The sequence below is a fragment of the Lepidochelys olivacea genome (assembly GCF_965140295.1).
Source record: "Lepidochelys olivacea isolate rLepOli2 genome assembly, chromosome: 6".
Lineage (NCBI taxonomy): Eukaryota > Metazoa > Chordata > Testudines > Cheloniidae > Lepidochelys > Lepidochelys olivacea.
In genome coordinates, this window is record NC_140416.1 from 21,328,147 (window position 1) to 21,350,656 (window position 22,510).

General features: G+C 42.2%; 1 protein-coding gene across 10 annotated transcripts in view; it reads left to right on the forward strand.

Moving 5' to 3' along the window:
- Positions 1–22,510, forward strand: part of BRSK2 (BR serine/threonine kinase 2) — a 499,877-nt gene that overhangs the window by 395,313 nt on the left and 82,054 nt on the right. For 6 of the 10 annotated variants that reach the window (XM_084630023.1, XM_084630021.1, XM_084630022.1 and 3 more), the window contains exons 14-17: positions 3,417–3,440; positions 10,623–10,683; positions 16,609–17,221; positions 18,702–18,750. In XM_084630023.1, the coding sequence (XP_084486149.1) occupies positions 3,417–3,440; positions 10,623–10,683; positions 16,609–17,221; positions 18,702–18,750 (747 nt within the window). The remainder of the gene's footprint in view (positions 1–3,416; positions 3,441–10,622; positions 10,684–16,608; positions 17,222–18,701; positions 18,751–22,510) is intronic. The other 4 variants (XM_084630025.1, XM_084630017.1, XM_084630024.1 and 1 more) reach the window with 3 other exon arrangements.

Sequence of the window (22,510 nt, forward strand, 5' to 3'; positions counted from 1 at the left end):
GTGCTAACAGGAAGCTATAACGCAATGGTAATTCCACACCATATTGTAGCCCTCCCACGCTACATGATAAAGACAGTGCTTAAAAACCCTTGACCTTTCCCTCAGTCCTTCGCTCTTACACCCTGAGCCAGTGTGGTTATGTCTTTATGGGATTTCCTGTCCATTGGGCCATGAGCACGTCTCATGGGGAAAGTGGGTAGCAGAGGGAACACCCTGTCAATTAACAGTCTGTAATAATAACAACAATACTGAATATTTATATTGTGCCGTTAACGCACAAATCCATCCAGTTAAGGGGCCAGCAACAAAAGCCACAGCCAGAAGGACGGAGGCTGCTCCATGGCACTGAAATGGGAGGAAAGTTGAAGGTTTCTCAAGGTTCCACAAAAAATCTGGAGGAACCCTGCTTCCCTTTATACAGAAACATTTCCAGTTTAATATAATCATTGCCCTTTAAATATAAACCTTTTGAGACTTTCCATGTGTGAGGGTGACAGTCTTCCTATCAGCCTTTCACAGACTGACACAATCAGTTGAACACACTGTTTAAGGGCCCTGCGGCTGCCACAGAAAAGATGTAGGTAGAGCACTGAGTTTGCCAGCAGATGGAGGGACAGATCCTGAGACAGCATGCCAGGTACTCACTTGTATGAGACCCAGCAAGAAATGAGCAGGGCACCCAAGCTGTCAGGATCTCATGAAAGCTCGTGTCCAGGAAGAGGTAATGGATTGCCAATGGAGCACGCAAACTTGGTTCCTGAGACTTGCAGCCCTGTTATCGTAGCTACAGACCTCTCATATCCCCCACTGTAATCCCTCACTGAACCAGAAAGCAAGATCTGATGAATTCCTGGAAGCTTGGGCATTTCTTGTTACCCCTATCTAAATTATTCCAAGACTGCTCAGAAAAACAGCCCTTCCACAGCATTTAGGATTTGGTCATAGATACAGAGAGGCCTTTTCATCTAGTCTGTGACGCGAGCTCCATTGGTTTCCCTTTGCACTTCTTCTGCAGCTGTGCAAAGGGTGGAGAAGATGACACTTCAGGAACAGCTGGGAGAATCCCCTAAAGACACAACTTCACTTCTAGCTACATCACAGAGGAGATGTTTTCAGAGGGCAGGCGGGCTGGGCTGGGCTTCTGCAGGAGAACCTCCTTGGGGCCTCTTGATTGAAAGGAGAGCGATGAGGAAAGAGATGGTTTGGCACATTCCCTGCCACCTTCCTCCACATTTTTATCTTTCTGGGTTTTAAGCTGAAAGGGTCTCCAAGATGAGAAAAGAAGTGGGAGGCAAAGGGGAAATAGTCTTCAGATCTACTAATGGAGCAAGGAGAGGAAGGAAGGGCAGCAAAGAGAACCCCAGCAAAATGATCCCTCTGGGGCTAACTAATCATGGTGGCCACTAAATCGTTGGCCAACATTTCATTCTCCAGTTTTTTTATTTCTCTTTTTTAAAAGGAATACTGCATCTTTAAGGATCTTCCCCCTCTAGATGCACATGATTGTCTTAGTAGCTGAGGTCACTGTCCCTCTCTTCTCCTCTCTCTTTTCTCTCTTTTAGCTCCCTCTCGCTCCTTTCAATGCTTTCCTTCTTCTGTATCTGGGTTGCTGCAGCTCCGTAGTTCACTTGCTTCAATATTGCAGGGAATGCACATGTCTGCGCTGCTGGGTCTATTGTGTCCTGGGTTTGTTGTTTTTTTTAACCTCATTTCCCATCTCCCTTTCCCCTAGTTTCAGTTTGCTTTCTGTTCTTTGTTAAAATCCTCAGTGCCTTTCCCTTTGGGGAAAATAACTCACAATGAAAGAAAAGTGGATAAATCTATATACACACATTATGTATGTATTTCAGTACACTGTGTGTGAGTATGGGTGTATTTTATAAATATATACACACACAGTAGGAGCCAAATCCTGCTCTCAGTTATATCCGTTTAAATGAATTTTCACTGATATAACTGAGAACAGGGTTTGGCCCTATGCATGTGCATTAGGATCTTATCCAAATTATAACTCCAAACCAAGTATCAATGGAGTGTCACTCATGCATATGAAAAAGCACTCACTATAATGCTTCTTTCCACCTCTCTGTCAATGTACAATATAGTGACTTTTTTTTTAAATTGTATGCGAGTCTTAAGTTTTCTTAAGATCACCCCCATGTTGCCTGGCACAGCGTTCGGAACATTCACATAACAAGAAACACATCTGGCTGTGTTTATAAGTAAACTGTGAAATCAACTTGGCAAATGCTGAATTTGGCATTTATGGTGGGGATCATCTTGTGGAGGATTGACCTGCCATTTGTAACTCTGGCAGCTAGGGAGCCTATTACAGAAACTGAAGAGAGAGAGAGAATGATGTTTCTATCCTACTTGGAGTTTGGTTTAATATCAAACCAGAGCTTTTCACATTAATCAAACATCAGATTGGAGAAATAATAAGTATTTGTAGTCTCCCAATCTAGCTCACAACCCAATCAGGGCATAGAGAGCTTAATAAAAATAATCCTACCTCTTCCTTGCGTGCTTTGATCAGCAGTGAAAAATTAAGTGTTGAATATTTGAATTGCTACCATCAAGCTTAAAAGTCAACATACCATGGGGATAAATGGACAGTTCACACCTCTTTTAGGGTTGGTTTACACTCTATTCAGATTGGAAGGCTATTTCTGCAACTTCTAAGGCCTGGAGACTTGATTTATTTTAAATGAAAAATTAGATTCTGGAGCACAGGATTGCGTCCCCAGGGATAAGTACTGGCATGACCCAGCTAATCTGAATCCCTGATTTTAACACAGTAAATGCTCCCTCATGACTATTAAGCTAGTATCAAAGCAGGTTTCAACTTTGCCTACAGTCTCACTCACTGGGCTCCCAGACTGGCTCAGAAATGTGGACTTTAATGACCAATACCTTTCCCAGTTTATGCGTAGGAAAAGGTGTTTCTTGCCAGGCCAGTTTGAGGGGCAGAGGGACACTGTGCTGAGCAAAATGGGTGCAAAGAGATCAGTCTCCTTTTTAACACTCTGATATAACTGTTCTTCATCTAAGAGATGTTATGGAAACAAAACAAGGAATGCAACCCCCCAGCTCTGCTGACTGTTCAGTTGGGTGGTGTTGGTTTCTCTTAACACCTTAGTATATTCTCTCCCAATTCCCAGTTCCCAAATGCAAAAGTTTGACATTTCTGCATTGTTTGTGTGCAGTATGGAAATCACTGTCTAGTAAATGAAACTGTCCCCTAGCATTCCTGGTCTCCTGAGCGGGAGGCACCTGTGGCAATAATTCTGAGCATTCAGTTCTCTGAACAGTATTTCACTTTGCTTTTCGTACTCTTCTCTCCACCTGCCTCCACGTCGTCCCCCACCCCTCTTTCTCTCTCTCTCTCTCTCCCCTCTTTATTTCCCCCTTCCAAGGATGGCGAGTGCAGATGCATTGGGGTAAGCTCCAGTTTTGGATTATACCTGTTGTTGGACTTGTTATATCTTATAGAGAGATTTTGTAACTTGCAGAGTTAGCAAATATAGATGCATAGACTTGATCAAATGAAACTTTTTAACAATGAGAGAGATGTGGGAAGAAGCATTTTTGTGTGTGTCGGGGTGTGTGTGTGTGTGTGTTGGAGTCACACACTGTACGTCTCTTCTTCTTTTGTTTGTTTCTTTTTAATGTGTCAGGGGACACAAAACTAATCTCTGACACTATGCAGATACTAAGACACTTGAGAATGAAAACCCCTGCCCCACCTATTGCACTTTTCACGTCTGTATGGCACACCTGATTGATTATTGATATTTGAATAACAATGTCCTTCCCCACCCCCCACCACCACCACCCAAGATGAAGCTAAAACCCACACATGGTCTAAAGTAATTCCTGGGTATTTTCCCTCCTCTTAGCACAAGTCCTTTTTCCATGAGAAAATAATCAGCTCTGACACCTTCAAAGCACTTTATTTTCTGATACAAGTAGGAATATGGTCACACTTTAGATGAAGTTTCATTTATTAATAATTATTAAATTGATAATAAAGTATTAATGTTTTAATAAATTGTAATAGATTGTCCAGCAAGTCAGTAGATGCTTAGAACCAGAGGTTATAACCATCTATAGCACCTTCTAATGATATAGCTATAACCACCTATAACATGTACTATTCGGGTCAGTAACATACATATAACATCTCTTAGTGATTTATTAACCCTTTATAAAACAATTATAAATGGAACCTTAATATAAAGTGTAACTGGGATATTCTAATTAAACAAGATTATGCTGTTTAATATCACTACCTAGGGTGTGCAGAAAGGTGCAAGTCCCCTTTCCCCCTCCTCTTTTCCCCATGTGTGTCTGCATCCAAGGGCCTGATCCTGCAGACATCTACTACAAGGTGTAGGACTTACTACCATGATTAGACCCATTGACTTCACTGTAGCAATTCAGAGTAGCAAACGTGCCCTCTAGTAAAAATTAAGATTGGGGCATAAGACAATACAGCACCACACTCTGAGGTGCCATCCTGATATTACATAATTGGTTGTATCCCTGCTATTTATTACTCTTGTGATCAACTTTGCACAGGGGAAAAAATGGTTGATGCTCAAAATTAAAAGCTAAAGAGAGATTAGGTAATAGAGCATGACTTGGCATGTTTACAGACCAACCAGTCTACTGTCTCTTGGGTATTAGATCATGTAGCATTCTGGAGGATTTCAGACCTTTTGTTGTGGTTTAGAAATCTTGATTTTTCATTTAAACAATGAAGTGAAAAACAAGAAGGAGCTTAGTTTTTGTCTAATTTGACCTAATTTGTACCGTAAAAGAAGTGAGCAAGTGACTGGCTGGGCACGTTTGGCTGAGATTTTCAAAGCCACCTACAGAGTTTGGACAAATCCAAAATCTCAGCCACTGTTTGCACCACCCAGGGATGCAAGTCTGATGCATTTACCATACGGTGCATGCATGCTGCAGGCTCCCATTCTTGGAAGCTCCTGGCTGTGAACAGCTAAAATGCTGCTTGCAGGACTGTATCCTGCACTCACTAAACTCCATGGACCGAGCCCATTTTGAAGGCCACAATACAAAGACCTGGGACCAAACTTACCCCATCCCGTAAAACTTTATTCAAAATGATCATTCTCCCAATAAGAATTCACCACTGCTATGAGGCACTGAATTTTACCTTTGATCGTATTTTAAAAAATCTATGAGTTTTATTCAAAGAGAAACTGAGTGTAAAGTCTGATGTAGCTTCTACACTGGATTCTGTTTTTAATCAGAAGTAAAACAATTCTTTGGTGGTGCTTTTCAGGAACCGCCGACAGAAAAGAGACAAAACCAATCTCTTGTCTTTTCTTAACTATAAAGGTTTTGAACAGTTTGAACAAATGAACCCCAGTGTACTAAGAGTTAATGGGGTGCTTAGGTTGCTCATTGAGAGAATCAATAGGCCTGTGGTTATCTGAGAAGGTTACTTAGATCCAAGGGTAAATGTCATCGTACAGATTTTATTCACTACTTGATTGGATGGTGCTAAAGAAGGTGGCTTCACCAGAGGATGAGTATGAGAAATGGCAACAATCACATTTTAAAAAACTTTCTAAAATAGCTTGTTTCTGAAAAATATGTGGCCTATACAGAAAGGTGTGGTACGACGGCTAGTGTTTTCAAAAGCACTTTGAAGCAGAAAGCCCTTTGCAAATTAAAGGGACTTGTGCCCCTAAATGATTTAGGTGCTTTTGACAATCCCACCCTAAAGGCTCTTTTCGGCACCTATTTAGGGTGGTGCTAAATCACACCAGACTCTCCTGTGTGATAAGTAAATAGATAAAGGGCAGGTCTACACTACCGCTTAAGTCCGTATAACTTACGTCACTCAGGGGTGTGAAAAAGGCATCGGTGCAGCTGGGCCAATGTAACGGTTCTAGTGTAGTCTAGCCCAGAGAGTGGTGCACAGATTACTGGCACGTACACTATGTAAAACACTTTGAGATCTACCTGCATGTGGGAATGTAATAGATATGTAAGGTGTTATTAATGATAAGGAATGGAGTTATTTGAGTAATTATACAAATGATACTTAGCGTCCAATGATTCTTAATGGCTCTAGAGACTTTAAGATGGTTACACACTGACGGATATTTTCAGCTAAATACACTTAGTTCATAATCATAGAGAAAAGATACTTTTCCTGCTGTGGTTTGCCATGTTCCTCCTTTTTCCCCACACAGTAAGATCGTTGGGAGTCTTCAGTGCTCATGTGCTGCCTGCGGGGACTTCCACTTTCACTATACAGTGATATATAGATGCAGATATTTAAATTCTTTCTATGCTTTCATCTTAACATTGCAGCACTGGGCCAGTTTTGATGACTGATGTTTGGCCCCTGCTCTGATTCTGTGCACCTGGCTGACAGATGCAGAACAGTGCCAAGTCATCCTGCAATATTTTTTACAAGCTGGTTTAATGGATTTCTCAAAGAAGGTGGTCTTCTCAGGAGGGAAAAAATCTCTCATTCTTGCTTGATAGCCCTTTTTTTTTTTTTTTTTTTTGGCTGAGAGCTGAAGAGCCTGCCACAAGTGAGTTTCCATAATCACTTGGGAATGGTATCCCATTGGTAAAACTTAAATGCTGGAATTCATTAGAAAGAGGAAGAAGCAGGTGAGAATTCTGGAAACTGTCCTTCCCTTTCATGTGAAGGGGAAAGATTTGAAAATGGTCAGCTCTCTTTTTTAAAGAGCATTAAAAATTGATCCATGCGCTCCTTAGATTCTGCCCTGTGTTCCCAAACACAATTTCCAGTTTGAAAAAGCCAAGGTACATTTAAGGATCTACTTTACCTCTTCTCTTGTTTCTTTATAAACCACCAGTAGCCACTCTGTGGAAATAAGGCTAATTGAATTAGTAGTAGTTTGGATACTGAATGCATTTCCCATGAGATTTTATTCCAACCATCTCTTCTGACCTCTGCATCAGGCACCTAAGACTGGGGGAAGCTCAGTATATTACAGCTTCTTGCAAACCACTATTTGTGATAAGGAACAGGGGCTGGGAGATGGGGCCTGCTGTGTTGTTCCCCATATATGTGTGACCACTTGCTTTTTTAATGTGGGGAGAGGTTGGAATAAGAGCAGAGAAATCAGCTTTTTTGGAAACAGACCTGATTGGGAACAGGTGGAGAGGAGAAGGTTTTAAGCAACTATCCTGAAATTCAGGTGAATGTTAAAGATCAACTTCCAACCACGACTGAGTGTTGAGGGGAACAAAAGGCCAGGTACTTTGGTGCCTAAAGATGCAGATAGGTGCCTAGTGTGATTTTCAAAAGACCTAGGCACCTAACTCCCACCTGCAGAGAAAGGTAACATAAAAATAGTCCAGCAAAAGTGGAGCTCCTGTACAAAGCAGGCCATACTCTGCTCTCATTTGCAATGGTGTAAGCCCAAAATAACACCAGTGTCTGCAATGGAGTTAATGTGGGTTTACACTGGTAGAAGAGAATGCAAAGGTTGGGCCAGTTTGTTTTGTATAGATGGCAGTGATGGATGGGCTGCATTGAGATGCAAGGAATGAATTCCATGGAGAGTTTCTGCACTGGACACAAATTGTCAGAATGGAGCTTGTTGTATGTTAATTTAAACCTTCCTCCACTGCCATCAATTTTTTTTTGTAATGTTATAATTTCTTTTTAAGAACGGATGGATGTGAAAACGTTTTGAATCTAAATTTATAATCTTATTCTTATATAATAGAGAGCGATACAATTGATAGACAGGGCAGGGACTCTAATTTAGCTTTGTGTTCTCTGGAAGGCTGTTTATACTTACAGGACTAATATATATAATGTATGTGCACATACCTAATAGGGCTGGCAAATGATTTTTAAAAATCTCAATTAATCTCAAGATTAAAAAAAATTTGCAATTAATTGCAGTTTTAATTGCACCGTTAAATAAAAATAGAATACCAATTGAAATTGATTATAAATATTTTTGGATTTTTTTTCTACATTTTCAAATATATTGATTGCAATTACAACTCAGAATACAAAGTGTACAGTGCTGTCATGGTTCCTCTCCCACTCTGAACTCTAGGGTACAGATGTGGGGACCTGCATGAAAAACCTCCTAAGCTTATCTTTACCAGCTTAGGTCAAAACTTCCCCAAGGTACAAAATATTCCACCCGTTGTCCTTGGATTGGCCGCTACCACCACCAAACTAATACTGGTTACTGGGGAAGAGCTGTTTGGACGCGTCCTTCCCCCCAAAATACTTCCCAAAACCTTGCACCCCACTTCCTGGACAAGGTTTGGTAAAAAGCCTCACCAGTTTGCCTAGGTGACTACAGTACAGTGCTCACTTTATATGATTATGTTTATTACAAATGTTTGCACTGTAAAAATGATAAACAAAAGAAATAGTATTTTTCAGTTCACCTTTAGAGTCTACAAGTCCAAGCATGAAGGGGCATATGAATATTTAGCTTTAATGGCACATAAATACCGGCTACAACCATGCCATGTGAACACCTATTCTCATTTTCAGGTGACATAAATAAGAAACGGGCAGCATTATCTTCCGTAAAGGTAAACAAACTTGTTTGTCTTAGTGATTGGCTGAACAAGAAGCAGGATTGAGTGGACTTGTAGCCTCTAAAGTTTTACATTGTTTTGTTTCTGAGTGCAGTAATGTTAAAAAAAATCTATATTTGTAAATTTCACTTTTCCAACAAAGAGATTGCACTACAGTACTTGTATGTGGTGAATAGAAAAATACGGTTTCTTTTGTTTATCATTTTACTGTGCAAATATTTGTAATCAAAAATAATCATATAAAGTGAGCACTGTACACTTTGTATTCTGCATTGTAAGTGAAATCAATATATTTGAAAATGTAGAAAAAAATCCAAAAATATTTATAATAAATTTAAATTGGTATTCTATTATTGTTTAACAGTGCGATTAAAACTGCTATTAATCGTGACTATTTTTGTTAATCTAGTTAATTGATTTTGCATTAATCATGTGCATTAACTGCGATTAATTGCTAGCCCTAATACCTATATATGCTTGTATACACACACACACACACACATACACGCATGCACACACATATATGGTACTCACAGTTGATGGCTCCAACTGTGAACAGAGATTTTTATATGTTAGTGGTTGGTTGAGTTGGTTCTCCAGTATAGTTTCGTCCTTCAGAAATCGTTCTTCTTCAAGACCACCTATCCTTCCAGTTGAGGAGAGTTGAAAACAGCTGTCTTTAGAGCTGGTCAACAATCTGGGTCAGTTGAACGTGGGAGCCACATGAAATGCTTTCTGCTATGAGGGACAGTTTTTGTCACTGCTTCTGTATTAACATTCTCTGCTGTTGAGAAGTTCCATTGCTGAGCTGTTCATGTGTTTGGTCTGCATGGCCTTCCAGGTCAGAGCCACTGGTTTTGACCCAGTGCATATGTGTATTTTGATTGTTGTTATCTGCAGACAATTTTTGCAGAGGCCTTTGCTGGTGAGTGTAAGGGGATGTGATTCTGTATGGGTCACCTTGCTGGCAGGTGGAAGAGCAGGTTGTCCCATAGGATGGACTTCACCTGAATACATTAGGGCTGTTGATCCCAAAATTTGGAATCTCATCAGCAAGTAGGAGGGCTGGTGATCCCATAAGGGAGATCTCACTGGTGGGCAGAACAGCAGGCGATCCCATAGGAGAGCTCACTGGTGGTTAAAAAGGTCTGTTATCCCATATGGGAACCCCATAAATGCTAGATTGAAGTGACACTGATCCTGTATAGACTTTATCAATGGCCAGAAAGGTCATTGCTTCCACAGGGTGACCTAATTGGTGGGCAAAGGCCGGGTGATCCCATAAGAGGAGCCGTTCTAGTGAACAGAAGAGTTGATGTTTCCATAGAGAGGAGCTCTCCAGTGGGCAAAAGGTCCCCTAGGGGAAGTTCCTGAGAGGGCAGAAGAGACCCATGATTTCAGATGCAAATCTCACTGGAGAGGTAAGGGGATGGTGTCGTGGTGAAGTTAGAAATGGTGGCTCAGCATCAAATAACCAGTCACCATAGTCCTGAGCTTTGGTTTCACTCGGACAGGCCTCTGATTTAAGGAAATAGTGTGTCCGAGGCACTGCAGATTTGACCTTTTTTGGTGCCTGGTAGAATTTTCTGCTCTTGAGAGTTATCCAGACAGCGGTTTTCCATATCTCTGGGGTCTTTACCTCGGGCACTGCAAGTGGAACTATGCAGAGAGTAATTCTCACCACCAGTACTGGGCTTAGGATAACCGCTTTTGCCATGATCTGTTTAGTGTACACCGGCAGGAAGCAGTATCTGGCCATGCACAAATACTCATGACCCTGAAGTGGGTGGCATTGCACAGCTCCACTAACACGGGTCACGAGATCCTCTCTGTGTGAACATAATTTCTTAGAGGATGGGAGAGTTGAAAGGTGTGTCATGTAGTGAGAGGGTAAGGAAGAGCCATGTGCTTTTCCTGTGGAAAGCCTCCCTCCTGCTCCTCACCTCATGCCTCTGCATGCGGTGGCTGGTGTTTAATGGATGTTCCTTGCCCAGGGTTTCTGAGGGCCATCTCTCCCTGTTGTGTTCACTCAGGTCTCGGTCGATCAGCGGAGCTTCATCTGGTCTCTCCACCAGCCCCCTCAGCAGTCCAAGGGTAAGTGGCATTACTTCAGGATCTATGTGTACCGTTCCCTCAGACAATCTCAGTGCTTTTTGGCTTCTGTGCCTGTAGAGCTGTGGTTATTTGTAGGGTGTTTTATTTTTCCTTGGTTGGTTGTAAATTTGCTTGAAATGGGGAGATATTGATTATAAATTCATGTGCAGCATCTCTTACCCTACACACGTTTCCTGTGCTACCCGAGGTGGTGCAGGAGTCTCTCTATGGCCCTGTCCATCCTCAGCCTCGTAACCACATTTAGGACCAAACATGGCTGGGACATGTAACACCCCGTTGGGTTGTCTATAGCACGCCTTCAGCTAATATGGATGCTTGTAACAAAGTCACAGTGAAGCACCATACCATGTCACTTTAGTTCTGCTTAGTACAGAGCCATGCTTGACTGACATGGGTCTAGCTAGAATGGGGGTGTTACTGAATATGGTAGTAAGCACCCTGGTTTGGTGCTCTAGTGAGGAGTGGGCTTCGGGTGGGGAGAAATTATATGGATTTGAGGGCTGAAGAGAAATAAGAACTTAGCACATCACAAGACTGGGGTCTCTGAGGAATCACAGAGTACTCACTTCTGTCTCCTGTCAATCAGCCAAACCCTGAGGTCTTTACTAAGTATTTAGCCAGTCCCTACTGAGGCAGAGGTCCCTTTCATTTCAGTGGCAGCTCACCTACCTAAGGATTGAGTACAACATCAGGGAATCATTCCCCAGGATCAGTGCACAGACTATCCCCTCCTCACGTGGGTCTTCCCTTCTTGTATCTGGGGTAGGGAGGAGAGCAGTGGAAGACAGCTCCCTCTATGACACCATCACCACCAGCCTGGGAGCCAGCTCGGGTCTGGAGTTCTATGCATGCATAGTGGAAAAGGGATGTGGGATGGCTTGGGGGGACTCACATCCTACCACAGCCCTCTGCAATATACAATAAACTTTCCACAAAGCTATTACAGTCGGAGTGCACAGAGGCCTCACTGTGGTGGGCATCCTCTCTTGGAGTGGGGATGAGGATTCCGGGCGTGGCATCTGGCAAAGAGCTTTGTCAATGTATCCCCATGCCCCGAGCTGCAGCAGAATGCTAGGGGCTCACTGAAAAGCTCATGGGGCTATGTCGATGTCTGGCCCAGAATGTTTCAGGGAACCTCACAGTCCTTGCTAGGCCCCACTCCCAGCAGTTGTTTCCATGAGACAGTGAGTGTACTCCCATCCTGTGTAAGCACTTAAAGATGTGTAGATAACTCCAACACCTCAAGCATTTCAGATTGCTATTTCCCTTAAACAGTCAGATGTAATTCATATTCTGAAAGGGACATGGTCACGTACAGTTTTCTAGCTTTGCAGACTTTCCAGTCTCACCATTGTTTCAACTATTTTCCTAAGAGCATCCAATTTCCAAAACCTTGTCCCATCAATTTTTCTCCTGTTTTGTAACTGGCAGACATTTGATTTTGTTCCCCCATGTCTTTAATACACCAGGAACCAACAAGGCTCCATTTCATAAGGTTCCTATTCTGTGCACTGGCCTCTCTGATGTCAGCAGGACTGGCCAGAATTCTGAGAATAATATTAACTGCTGCTCCAGAATAAGTGGGAAAACTCACAAAAATAGCATCCAGTCCTGCAAACCCTAGTCATGCGAGTAATTCTTTCTCATGAGCAATTGCATTGATGTCAGTGGGACTACTTGGGTGAGTAAGAACTCCTCACATGAGTAAGGGTAGCAGATCTGGTCCACAGTGACTATTCTTTACAATTATTACTTAGGAGCAATTGATTAAATGCTTTTAAAAATCTATTTAGCAGCCAGGTGGCATTCTCAGAAGACCATAACCATTTTAAGGTGGTCAGATTTTGGTCTTAAAGGGACACTGTTGGGTTAAAAATCATATAGTTTAAAAAAAGTGTCCTTACTTATGGTTCTAGTAGCACCTTAGGTTATTGAAAGGAAAAGTATTTTCAAAATCAAATGTTTTTCACTATTTACACTGCTTGGGCTCAGTACTGCACCATGCTGAATTCAAGGACAGTTAAAAATGCTTGAAGCTCCCAAGATTAGGACCATGGTTTACTTTGTTGCACCTCTCTAACCTGTAGCAGTGAGAAGACACCAGTCAGTTTAATGGAGCAAATTAGGCTCTTGGTTAAACTGGTGTAAATCTATTGAAGTTAATGGTATTACTCCAGGTTTTTAGTGGTTTAACAGAGTGCAGAATGGCTTTATTTCTTGTAAGCTTGATTCTTGTGCTGTCATACATTGATTACGTGAGCTGTACAAATTGCAGGGGAATGCTTATAATTATTACTTTTAAATCTGTTTTTGTTGGAATTAATTATAAATGGAGAATGATCTCTTCCTGATAGTGACCAGCATGAATTAGCCACATTCCTCATCTCTTTGACCTTCCATTCCTAATGGTGATTTGGAATTCACCAAAAGAGACAGGTTGTCTTAATTTTAAAGTGTTTTACAAAACCTAATATTAATAGAAATATTTTAAAGTATTGGTTTTCCTTTAATTTTCAGAGTCTGATCCAATGTCCATTGAAGTCCATGGGAAACTTCCCCTTGAATTTAGAGGGCTCTGAATCAGACCCTCAGTGCAAACAGTTTTATTTGTTTGGCTTTAAACATTCCACTGCATTTTTAAACATTGCAGCCTGGTGCTAGTACTTGAGAACCAGTCTGGTTTCCTTTCTGTGATTTGGGGATGCGATTGCTTTTACATCATATGTATGCACAATGAGGCTGGATTAGAGCCTTTAGAGGCTACAACAGTATAAATAATGAATATAATAAAATATATTTGTTATGGCCACAAATGAGCAAGCTGAGTGCAGGACCAAGAATAAACAAAGAGTATAAATGGTGAATTTTTACAATTATTTCAGTGCTGGTAATGTAGGATGTTATTACTAGGGCTGTTGATTAATCACAGTTAACTCATGTGATTTACTCAAAAAAATTAATCGCAATTAAAAAAATTAATTGCAATTAATCACAGTTTTGATTGCACTGTTAAACAATAGAATACCAGTTGGTTGGTTTGGATGTTTTTCTACATTTTCAAATATATTGATTTCAATTACAACACCAAAATACAAAGTGCACAGTGCTCACTTTATATTATTATTTTTATTACAAATATTTGCACTATAAAAATGATAAACAAAAGAAGTAGTATTTTTCATGTATTTCTTATACAAGTACTGTAGTGCAATCTTTTCATCATGAACGTGCAACTTAGAAATGTAGATTTTTTTTGTTACATGACTTCACTCAAAAACAAAACAATGTAAAACTTTAGAGCCTACAAGTTCACTCAGTCCTACTTCTTGTTCAGCCAATCATTAAGAGAAACAAGTTTGTTTACATTTACAGGAGATAATGCTGCCTGCTTCTTATTTACAAAGTGAGAACAGGTGTTCACATGGCATTTTTGTAGCCAGCATTGCAAAGTATTTATGTGCCAGATATGCTAAACATTTGTATGCCCCTTCACACTTCGGCCACCATTCCAGAGGACATGCTTCTATGCTGATGATGCTAGTTAAAAAAAGAATCCGTTAATTAAATTTGTGACTGAACTCCTTAGGGGAGAATTGTACGTCTCCTCCTGTGTTTTACCCGCATTCTGCCATATATTTCATGTTACAGCAGTCTCGGATGATGACCCAGCACATGTTGTTCATTTTAAGAACACTTTCGCTGCAGATTTGACAAAATGCAAAGAAGGTACCAATGTGAGATTTCTAAAGATAGCTACAGCACTCGACCCAAGGTTTAAGAATCCGAAACACCTCCCAAAATCTGAGAGGGACAAGGTGTGGAGCATGCTTTCAGAAGTCTTAAAAGAGCAACACCCTGATGCAGATATTACAGAAACCGAACCACCAAAAAAGAAAATCAACCTTCAGCTGATGGCATCTGACTCAGATGATGAAAATGAACATGCATCAGTCCATACTGCTTTCGATCGTTATTGAGCAGGACTCGTCATCAGCATGTATGCATATCTTCTGGAAAAGCGGTGGAAGCATGAAGGAACATATGAATCTTTCGCGCATCCGACACATAAATATCTTGCAACACCAACTAGAACAGTGCCATGCAAATGCCTGTTCTCACTTTCAGGTAACATTGTAAACAAGAAGCAGGCAGCATTATCTCCTGCAAATGTAAACAAACTTGTTTGTCTTAGCGATCAGCTGAACAGGAAGTAGGACTGAGTGGACTTGTAGGCTCTAAAGTTTTACATTGTTTTATTTTTGAATGCAGTTATTTTTTGTACATAATTCTACATTTGTAAGTTCAACTTTCATGATAAAGAGATTGCACTGCAGTACTTGTATGAGATTAATTGAAAAATACTATTTCTTTTGTTTTTTACAGTACAAATATTTGTAATAAAAATAAATATAAAGTGAGCACTGTACAATTACTGTGTTGTAATTGAAATCAATATATTTTAAAATGTACAAAACAGCCACAAAGATTTAAATAAATGGTAGTCGATTATTGTTTAACAGCGTGATTAATCGCGATTAATTTTTTAATCGTGCAATTAATCGCGATTAATATTTTTAATTGCTTGACAGCCCTAGTTATTACCAATATGTAAGGTAATTCATTTTGTTTTTAAAATGTGGTTTTTATCCTGCCAATATCCCTTTAAAAGGATATTACTCCCTGAGTGTGTGTATTATCCTATTAACTGAACTCATCTGAACTACCTTTCCCAGACAGCCCCTGTAACTAACGTGTGAAGGTTTTTTTCTTTTAACAACAACAAAAAAAGTTCTATCACCTTGTTTTTCTCTCTCAGTGGTGCATTATGAGTAGTTGTTTTTTTCCTTAAACTACATAATCACTTCCATCATCCACAGAATGTGATACTGGGACTTTGTAGCAAATACTGAGCAGTGAATTTCTGAACAGCAGAATCAGGGTGTCATCAGACTGTCTTTTCAATGCTAATTGGGAAATCTCCTTCTTTCCCTGTCATGTAGCCCTGCTGGGACCCTCAGGGAGTCTCTGTGTAGCTATCTGTTTGCAAACCCCAAACTGACCCGGGTTCAGGGTTACCCCTGGTGTTTTGTGTTCAGGAATGTCCCAGCTAATGCTGAGTGGGTGATGTCACTCTGGAAGGCCAGGGGAGGAAGGTGGATGAAATGGTACTGCTCTCCCTCTTCTCTTTCTTTCCCTTATGAGTGACTGGAGCCTATGTGTGAGTTTTGTAGAGTTAGGGGAGGAGGGGGCGCTCTGAATGGTGTGTGCAGTAACCTGTGTGCCTCTCCCACCACCCCACGTGCACCACACACTTATTTTGAATTGCATCTCTCTGCTGTGTTTGATCGGGGGCACTGTGAGCTGAAAAAAACCAAGCGTCAGTTTCTGTGTGGCTTGAATGGCTCTCACTACCCCTTCTTCACCTCCCTTCAGCATTGTGCTTTTTTCATCGTGGGGCAAGCCAAACAATGCCGGGGATGTGGCATCTTTCTCCTTTTTTCCCCCTCGGTTATTTTGGATTTTTTTTTCCCCCTTCTTCCTTTGTGTTCCTTTTCTCCCTGTGGTTTTCCCTTTGCTGACACGTGGTTGGTTAATATGATAAAGCCTGTTATGACACTGTTGTTTTTGCTGCTGGCGCCGCGGCTGCTGCTGCTGTTGATGATGCTGCGTTCCCAGCTAACTGCATGTCTTTTTGTTTTTTGTTTGTTTGTTTTTTGTTCTTGTTTCTTTGCAAACCCTCCCACCTGCCCTCCCCTTCACCTCCATCGCTCGTGTCTCCTTGTGACACATGATGCATCTCTGTGACTCGAATGGGTTTATTCTGACTTTCCTTTCTCTGCTCGCCCGCTGTGTGCGTGTCTCACTGTTCTCGATGTGCATGGACACTCTGTGTCTGTCCTGTAGCCTATCAGAAAGTTTTTCATCCCCCCTCAGACTCCTGACCTCCCTTTCTCCCCCCGACCCCAAGTCTCCTTGGACCCTGATGCTTGTAGGAACGCCTCCAGGCCTGGACATGTTCTCCAACCAAAGCCAACACTTCAGTCCAACCCAAAGACGCAGACTTTGCCATCCAAGAACAAATTGGCCGAAAAACCGCTCCAGTCTACCAAATCCAACCCGCTCCCTGCCAGCAATGCCAACGCCCCCTCTTCCCAGAATCCCCCTGTGCAGAATGCTCAGGGCCGCCCACCCACTGCTGGCTTTAGCCCCCAGCTGGCCATTCCTACAGTGCAGGCCAACCCTATGTCTCCTGTTAGATTACTCCCTTCTAGTACTGACCCAAGCACCAAATCTATCCCCATCATACAGGTCACCCCTCACCCCTCTCCAAGGGGAAGTCCCCTCCCTACCCCCAAGGGGACACCCGTCCATACGCCAAAGGAGAGCCCAGCAGGCACACCCAACCCAACACCACCATCCAGCCCCAGCATTGGAGGAATGCCCTGGAGGACACGGCTTAACTCAATCAAGAACAGCTTCCTGGGGTCTCCTCGGTTCCATCGCCGGAAATTGCAAGGTGAGTCTGTTCTCCAGATGAATGTGGATGTCCAAATTGGGGCAAGTATTCAGCAAGGAACTGGCAGCTCAGACTGACTCAGCAAATCTCATTTGTGGAGAAGTGACTATCAGTGTTGGTGCGAGTGAGGGAGTTAATGCAAGGCCAAGACAAGTGTGGACAGGCTCTGTGCTAACTTCCACAGCACAGCTCTGCTGCTGCACCTCAATCCTGGGCTGCAGCACCTCTGGCTATTCCAATCCCGAATCCCCACGCAGCACCGCCTGCTTTCCCTGTCCAGTAGCCCCGTGGCAGCTCTGCCAGTGCACCTCAATCATGACCTTGCAGTATCTCCTGCTACTTCACTCCTGCACCTACCCACCTTTAGTCTTGCTCTGCAGCACCCTTGCTATTCCAGGCCTGGCCCTGGCCCAAGCAGAGATGGTCAGTTGGTAGGAATAGAATGAGATTGTCCTTCTGCAGTGTAGCTTGTTTGTATAATCCTGTTTAATTCTTTCTTTTCTTTTTCTCCTGAGTGTAATTGGTGTAAACTATCCCTTAATGTAATCAGTACTATCAGACCTGTTTGGGATGTTACAGTTTTTACAGACCCTGTAATTCTAAGATGGACAAAGTTATTTGCTTCAAGATTTGGGTAGCTTTTTCCTCTTTGGCAAAGGGCACCTGAAGTCACATACATAACCCCAAAGGCTGTCAGAATCAAGCCAATTCCGTATGGTTTTACACTCAAGGTATTGGGGTCTGTCCTGTGGGGAAAGGAGAATAGCTAACATGCTAATGGAAGATCTAGAATATATGCCCTGGTTATCAGAGACTGATAATCTGAGATGGCCAGGGAAGAACTGAGAATTGTGACGGTGATGCAGGGATCCTTCTCAGGGGAAAAGTTGATCAGCTAGTTTTATTTTTGCCTCAGGCACCACCGTCTTCCGCAAACTGGAGCCCACTGGATTCTGTGCAAGGTGCTAACACAGCTGGACTGATGTAGCAGCATGCCAACATCTCATTTGCACTTTGAAGAGTCTGCAGGGATTCCCTGTGTATTTTCAATGGCTATGGGGATTCTTTAGATGAAAGGCACTGTGCAAAATATGAATGTTAACTGATTCTCATTTATTTGTTAATAAGAAAAAAGAGTAGAAAGTGATTCAGACACACCACAATGATAAGCTCAGTCTAAGGGCCTGATCCAAAGCATGTTGAAGCCAATGGGAGACTTTCCATTGACTTCAGTGGGCTTTCGATCAGGCCCTGAAAGCATCGATACTTTAGAATAGAGTAGTCACAATGATCTAGAAACACAAGATCAATATTTAGACATCAGGACTGGCTGGTGGTTTTTAGGAGATGTAAGCATGGGGGGGAGCAAGGGGGTATGGTGCAAGGATTATTTCACTGGTATAGAAGGAGGAAGAGGAAGGTCTCTTTATTTACCATTTCCTTTTTCTTGCTCCCTCTTTTTGTGTGTGTGCGCATACAGTACCTACACCAGAGGAGATGTCCAATTTAACCCCGGAATCTTCCCCAGAGTAAGTAATTCACTATGACACTACTTATCTCGCCACTGTATGGTTTCCTTCCTGTGCTAAGGGTGCTAATGGTGTGCTAATGGTGGTCACAGTCCATTCCTGGTCCAGAAAGGCTCTAGCAAATGGTCTAGATATTTGAAAGGGATCTTCCACTGGGGTCCATGGGCCCAATCCATAAGAACATAAGAATGGCCAAAGTAGGTCAGACCAAAGGTCCATCAAGCCCAGTATCCTATCCTCTGGCAGTGGCCCAAAGGGAATGAATAGAACAAGTTTTCATCAAGTGATCCATGCCCTGTCACCCAGTCTCAGCTTCTGGAAAACAGAGGCCAGGGACACCATTCCTGCCCATCCTGGCTAATAGACATTGATGGACCTATCTTCCATTAATCTATCTAGCTCCCTTTTGAACCCCGTTATAGTATTGGCCTTCACAACACCCTCTGGCAAGGAGTTCCAAAGGTTGACAGTGCGTTGAGTGAAAAAATACTTTCTTGTCTTTGTTTTAAACCAGCTACCTGTTAATTTCATTTGGTGGCCCCTTGTTCTTGTATTATGAGAAGGAGTAAATAACACTTCCTTATTTACTTTCTCTACACCACTCATGATTGTGTAGACCTCTATCATATCCCCCTTTAGTTGCCTCTTTTCCAAGCTGAAAAGTCCCCATCTTATTAATCTCTCCTCATACAGAAGCCGTTCTATACCCCTAATCATGTTTGTTGCCCTTTTCTGAACCTTTTCCAATTCCAATATATCTTTTTTGAGATGAGGCGACCACATTTGCCCACAGGATTCAAGATGCGGGCATACCATGGATTTATAGAGAGGCAACATGATATTTTCTGTCCTATTATCTATCCCTTTCTTGATGATTCCCAACTCTGTTTGCTTTTTTCCCCCCAATGCCCAGTGAAGTCAGTGCAAGTGAACACGTGTGGCTAAGGCTCCTCACCTTTTTTGGAGTGCTGAGCTTATCAGCGTTGAAACCCCAGCCTGCTCTCTCTCTCTTCCTGTGTTTCTCCAGCAAATCATTCTCTGGAAGGAAGGGATTGTAATTGGCCCTCGCAATGCAGTCACAGCACTTCTACTTAGTATAGCACAGTTCGTGTCCCAGGGATAGGGAGTGAAGAGTAATTCCTGGAGCAATTCGGAGAAGTCACTGCCTGTGACAGTGAATGCAGTGTTAGTTCCCGAGAGCAGCACCAGGAGCTGCAGGGGCTATTTAATATTCATCATGCATATTCCTAAAAATCAGTTTACAATTAAACAATTCCATTGCACAAATGTGCGTCACTGCACGGTGTGCTTGGAAGACCCTGCTAAAGAGCAGGGCTCCAAACCACTTCCTAATATGAGTAACAGATGCCAAATGAGTCCTTTTTATTTTCACAGTTTGTGTTTGTGCACCCTATACCCATAGAATTTCCCTGCCAACTGAGGCGATTTAGCCCTCTGTCAAGAAATGTGTGTAAAATATTCATGAGCCCTTGATAAAGATTTGGGGTCCAAAGATCTCCAATTAGAGTTAGGGGCATTGCCTTAACACTTTTACTAGTGCCAGGGCATCGTATTGTGAAAGCTGGGCAGTCCATTTCCAAAGCTGCACCAGCAGGGTGGGTGGGGAATGGTGGGGGGGGGGCGGGACGGGGAATGAGGAGTGAAAAAAGAGGGAGAGGTCCAAGAGGAAAAATAGAACATGTTGTGTATTTAAAGCATGGGGTGTTTACTGCTAGGGGGGACTTAGGGAAACTTCATAAAGAGAACAGGTTCACACTGAAGAAATAAATGAAACACTCATGTCAAATGGTCTTAAGGGTATTAAAGCTGAAAAAGTCTGTGAGTGAAATCTTTTTCTTTTTCTTTCTTTCTTTCTTTCTTTCTTTCTTTCTTTCTTTCTTTCTTTCTTTCTTTCTTTCTTTCTTTCTTTTTGTTGTGTGCCTGTGGAAGCTCCTGCCATCTCTACTTCACACTGTCCCTTTAAGAGCCGGTGTGGTGAGGACGAGTCTGTCATTTGAGGCAGTTTGGATGCAAGTCAAGTCCTAAGGCCCTCTCTCCCTTTTCTGTATAATTGCTGAATTAATGAGTTCAATTGGGTTGCACCCTGCAGGAAACATAATAAAACTCATAAAAAAATAATGAACTAGATTTTATTTTAACCATAGATGTCTTGTTTCTCAGTGCCCACTTCCACATATTTTGGGTTTTGTTTTTGTTTTCCCCATAAGAAAAAAGACATCTTCATCAAGAACTCTATTGACTTCATGTACTGAGTGATAAACATGTATTTCCTTTCTCTGTTATGGCATCTTTTAATGACTCTCATTCATTCAACAGTCCCGATGATTGGCTAATATACCATTACATGTCTAGGTAATGCTTGTTTTTCTCTGACGGAGAAGTCCTAGTTAATTTATTAGTAATGAACCCTAAAAGGATCTATCCTCAGCTGGTGTATTACGCCAGAGCCCCAATTCAGCAAGGAACTTAAGCGTGCATGTAACCTTCAGCATGTGAGTAGTGTCATTGGTCTCAATGGAGCTAATCATATGCCTAAAGCAGTGCTTATGTTTAAGTGTCTTGCTGAATCAGGGTCCAAATCAGGTGGCCAGTAGGGTTCTAGACAAATTACTGTAGAAACCTATCGCTTTTTAACAGAGAATGAGATTCTTTCTTTCTTAACCAGCAGGGATAAAATTCTTGATTAAATTTTATATGATCATTCAAAAAAAGCAATGGAAAGTGTATCAATATCTATTAAATCCTACCAAACTATTCCATATGGGATATAGATTGTTCTGTCCTCCAGTGACATCCCCTCCTTTCTTACTGCCTCCTTAAACACACCTTCCTTTCTCATCCATGTCTGCCAATAACAGCTAATTGACTTCTAGCTGTTCCTTACAAGGAGGATGTCTTTACTGCTACACATCTCCAGAAAGACCTATAGAAATTCAGAGCTATGAAATTGGGCAACATGGGGGCAGCTAGAATTCAGTATAAACCAGGGCAGACTCATTAATGCACCATAGAAGGAACAGTTGAACTAGACATATGCGTGGATGGAGTTGGGTCTTGAGAGATGTGGGTTCAATTCCCTCCTCTTCCCTGTGTGACCTTGGACAACTCACTTAATCTTTTTATGCTTCAGTGCCTCCATCTGTACGGTGGGGATAAGCATATTCTCCTCCTCCCACCTTTGGTGTGTCTTGTGTATTTAGGGCAAGATGATGACTTAGACTCAGGTACTTGTGCAGGGGAGGGAGGGGAAGTAAGAGTCTGTTTTTCACCCCTTATTGGCCACAGAGCAAGGGGGAAGCCAGGAGGGAAGTGTGCCTCTGAGACGTGAACAGCACCAGTTGTCGTTTTAAATGTGCCTGGAAGGAAGGGGATAGTCCTACTCTGGAGATTAGTAGGAGCTCTCCATGTGCCCTCTTCTGAACATATCAGAGGACGAGGCAGTAGACCACATGTGTCATGCTTCTGCCAGGATTTCCAAGTCTGTGTTTCCGTTTAAAAAAAGAGTTATTGCCCTCTGAAACAGTGCCCACTACACACAGAGTCTAAACCACGGCCCCTCCCATCACCTAGAGAGGGTTTTCCACGTATGTGAGGGCTCCGAAGACCAACTGCAGTGGGGAAACTAGGCCTCTCACCACCTGCTGGTCAAACAGCTCCTGATAGGTTTTAGAAGAAAGAAATAGTGAAAGGGTCTATAGCATGTGGGTCCATCGCAAGAGAGCTGAGAGGGAGAGTTTGG